The sequence below is a fragment of the Macaca thibetana genome, chromosome 8, assembly GCF_024542745.1.
Source record: "Macaca thibetana thibetana isolate TM-01 chromosome 8, ASM2454274v1, whole genome shotgun sequence".
NCBI lineage: Eukaryota > Metazoa > Chordata > Mammalia > Primates > Cercopithecidae > Macaca > Macaca thibetana.
Window position 1 is genome coordinate 18,767,209 of NC_065585.1, and position 3,609 is coordinate 18,770,817.

General features: G+C 35.4%; 1 protein-coding gene across 1 annotated transcript; it reads right to left on the reverse strand.

Annotated features, from left to right (window-relative positions):
* Positions 1-883: 883 nt before the first annotated feature.
* LOC126961831 (phosducin-like protein 3) lies at positions 884-2,549 on the reverse strand. Its single transcript, XM_050802608.1, has one exon. It carries the CDS (start codon positions 2,389-2,391, stop codon positions 1,822-1,824), a length of 570 nt encoding a protein of 189 aa, XP_050658565.1. The 5' UTR covers positions 2,392-2,549; the 3' UTR covers positions 884-1,821.
* Between the last annotated feature and the right edge of the window lie 1,060 nt (positions 2,550-3,609).

Below are 3,609 nucleotides of genomic sequence, written 5' to 3' on the forward strand. Positions count from 1 at the left end.
TATACCCCATCTCCCATCTCTTAGCTGTTTTTAAGCTATTTTTAAGCTATTTTTCTGGCCTTTTGCCTACTGTATGTGTGCAATGCGACTGTTTTTGTTGGTACGTTCACAGCTTTGCCCTGGAATATTTGGGTTCTCAGGGACACCTGCTCCTCCGCTAGGCACCTTGGCCTTGGCTCACTGCCCAGCCTTCAGCATTCAAGCAGCAGACATACACTCTTAAGTAACCTGGTGGGGACCCATCAAACTACAGAGGTAAGGGATAATACAAAGTTATAACTCAAGGAAATATTAGGTATGACATTATAAATTTGATATAAAGCATAATTCCTGGAATAAATAGCTGAAGAATGAATTAATGAGTTGGAATTCAGATTGAAGAACTCCTTCAAGGAGCAGTGGAAAGGAAGGAAATTATACTGTAGTAAAAGGAACAATCGAACAAGAAGATAGAGCCATCATAACAAATATATACTCTGTCATATAAAAAGCCCAAACTGACAGAATTGAAGAGAGAATAGAGAAGTCAATAACGGCAGTAGGAGATATTAAAATACTCCTTTCAGTAAACCGATAAATCAAAAAATGAAAGAGATGAATAAAACCAGGGATATCATAGATCTGAATACATTTGAGTTGTATGTATCTCTATGCATGGACACATTTATCTATATATCTGTATCTTCTATATTTGTCTATATTTATATAAACTTTTTGTCCAGCAGAGCACATATTTTATTATTGAGAAAATACAGAATATATTTTAAAAATAGACTATATATTGGGCCAGAAAGGAAACCTCAGTATTAAACTTCGAAGGACCAATTTTATACAGACTGTATTTTCTTTTTTTTTTCTTTCTTTTTTATTTTTTTATTGATTGAGATAGTTTATTTATGTGTATGCTTATATATTTCCAAAAATTAATTCAATGTCCTCTTACAGTAATCAAAATTAGTTAACAGGGCAGGCACAGTGGTTCACACCTGTAATCCCAACACTTTGGGAAGCCGAGTTTGGGGTTAGGAGTTTGAGAGCAGCTCGGCCAACATGATGAAACTCTACTAAAAGTACAAAATCAGCCGGGCATGGTGGTGCACGTCTGTAATCCCATCTCCTCAGGAGGCTGAGGCAGGAAAATTGCTTGAACCCAGGAGGCAGAGGCTGCAGTGAGCTGAGATTGTGCCACTGCACTCCAGCCTCAGCAACACAGCAAAGCTCTATCTCAAAAAAAAAAATAGTTAACAGTCTGAGATTAACTATTTTAGCAAGGAAACACATTTAACCAAATATGGCAGTAAACTGGAACCTTTCCGTTATTGCTTCAATACGGGAATGTTTCACAAAAATTGTCTGTTTCTTCAATAAATACTAAGATTCTTTTGTCCTAGAGAGCATTCCTGTATTTTGAGTTAATAATCTCATTGCTCTCTTTATAAAATAAAAATAAACAATGTATCTATAAGGCTTAGTTTGCAATTTTCCACTGCATAATTTATTCACATTTAAAACTATTTTTATAGTTATATGTCAAAAAATAGTGACTAGGTTTTATGGCTTAAAATATAAACGAGGAAAACAGACATCTGCCATACAAATGGCTGGTTTTAATTTTTTTAGAGGAAATACTCTAATTAAAAAAAAAGAGCTCCAAAATATTTAACAGAATTTCCAGCAATGATTATTTCTAAAATGTAAAGATTTGAAACATAATTTATACAAAACTAAAAAACAGAAGGATTCATTCTTGCTTTTTCCTTTTTTAAAAAATCCAGACAATTTGTCACAAGAAAGTTCGGCATGTTGATAGCAGCTGTAGCCTCAGTCACCCTCGGAACTGCTGCCCCTCCTCATGAAGACAGAGCGCCGCACCGAGGACAGCAACACGTCTTCAATCGGCTTCTTGGGGTTTTCCTCCAGGTCCGTCATAATTGCTCCAGATTCAGACAGTTTCCATTCCAATTCATCTCTTGTCAGGTTCATGCCGCCAAACACCAGAGGACCAATAAACTGAGCCTTGATATCTCCTTCCAGGTAAACAAATATCGTGGGCAGATTCCTATCCGTATAATTGGGTATGCAGGTTGTTGAAATGGCTTTGATAAATTTGACATCAGGAAACTTCCTGGCAAGTCCACTGAGGTGCTGATTTATCAGGGCACACAGGGGAATTCCTTGTTTGTAAACGTGCAAGACGACCCACAAGCCCTCGCCAGCTTTGGTAACTTCTTGAACATAATCCTTCCCTGAGATCTCTAAAACTTCTCCAAATTTATTCTTCAGTTTAGTTGCTTTCCACTCAGCCAGTCTCTGCCGTCTGTACATTTCAATAGCACGTTCATCCTCCTCATTAAACTCATCTTCATGATCCTCCAGCTCTTCCAAAGTCATATCTTCATATGTTTTCACCACTGACTGCTGGAGGATGTGCTGCTCCTCATCTGACTCCTCTTCCAGTTCTTTCAGCCTTTCCTTCGGGGGTAAGATACCCTTTTTGCGTAAGATGTCATTCTACTCAGTGTCTGTGTTGGGGTCCTGTATCTTGTTTCCAGTTGCTCAAGCCAGCTGTGCCCCAGACTGTATTTTCTAAAGATAGTGCCATAAATTTAATAATGTACCACAGAAGTAGCTAACATTTCCTTGGATTTGGAATGTAAAATAACATATTAAATGAAGAATTGTTCTGCCTAAAAAAGAAATTGCAAAGAACATTATAAAATCCTTAAAAGTGAGAGTTAGTGGCACACTACATGATATCTCTGGGGCAAAAATATAGTAGTATTTAGAGAAACATGTTTTGCTTCAAATGCATCTATTGGAGCACATATGAGATGTAAAACAAACAAGCTAAACATTCAAATCAAATAGGTAGAAAAAAGAAAACAGAGCAAAATTTAAAAAAAGAAAGAAGGAAATATAAGGAAAAGAGAGATAGAAACCAAGAGAGAGAAAACAAATACAGTAATAAAACTAAAAGCTGATTCTTTGTGAGGATTAATAAGATAGATGGTAGCCAGTGCTGATCAAGGAAAAAAATGAATTGCAAATAAATAAAATAGAATAAAAAGGGAAAAATACAGAAACAATAGATTTTAAAATGATATAAATTATTTTCAATACATATATGCTTATAAATATGAAAACGTAGGTGCAAAGAATAAATTTTTGGCAATGTGTAGATGCCAAAATTGTTAGAAGAAGGAAAAAGAAATGAATGCAAAATTCAGTCATAAATTATTCCTGGCAGTAGTCAAACTCCTCCCAATAATTCTCAATCCCAGATTGTTCTTCCAAACATTGGTACAATAAATGCCTCTCTTAGACAAATTGTTCCAGAGGCAGGAAAAAAGTGAGAGCTGCCCAGCTCACTTTATAAAGCTAGTGTCATGTGGTTTCCAAACAAGAAAAAGAAAATTATATGCTTATTTCTTCATAATATAAATGTGGAGATGTGAAATACGACATCCGCTAATTGAAAGGCAAAGTATATTTTTAAATAATCCAACATGATCAAGTAAGGGTTCTACGTTTTAAACTTCTATCAATGTAATGAGCTACAAAAATATATTGAAGAAAAAGAAAATGTAATTGTTTTCTCAATAGATGCCA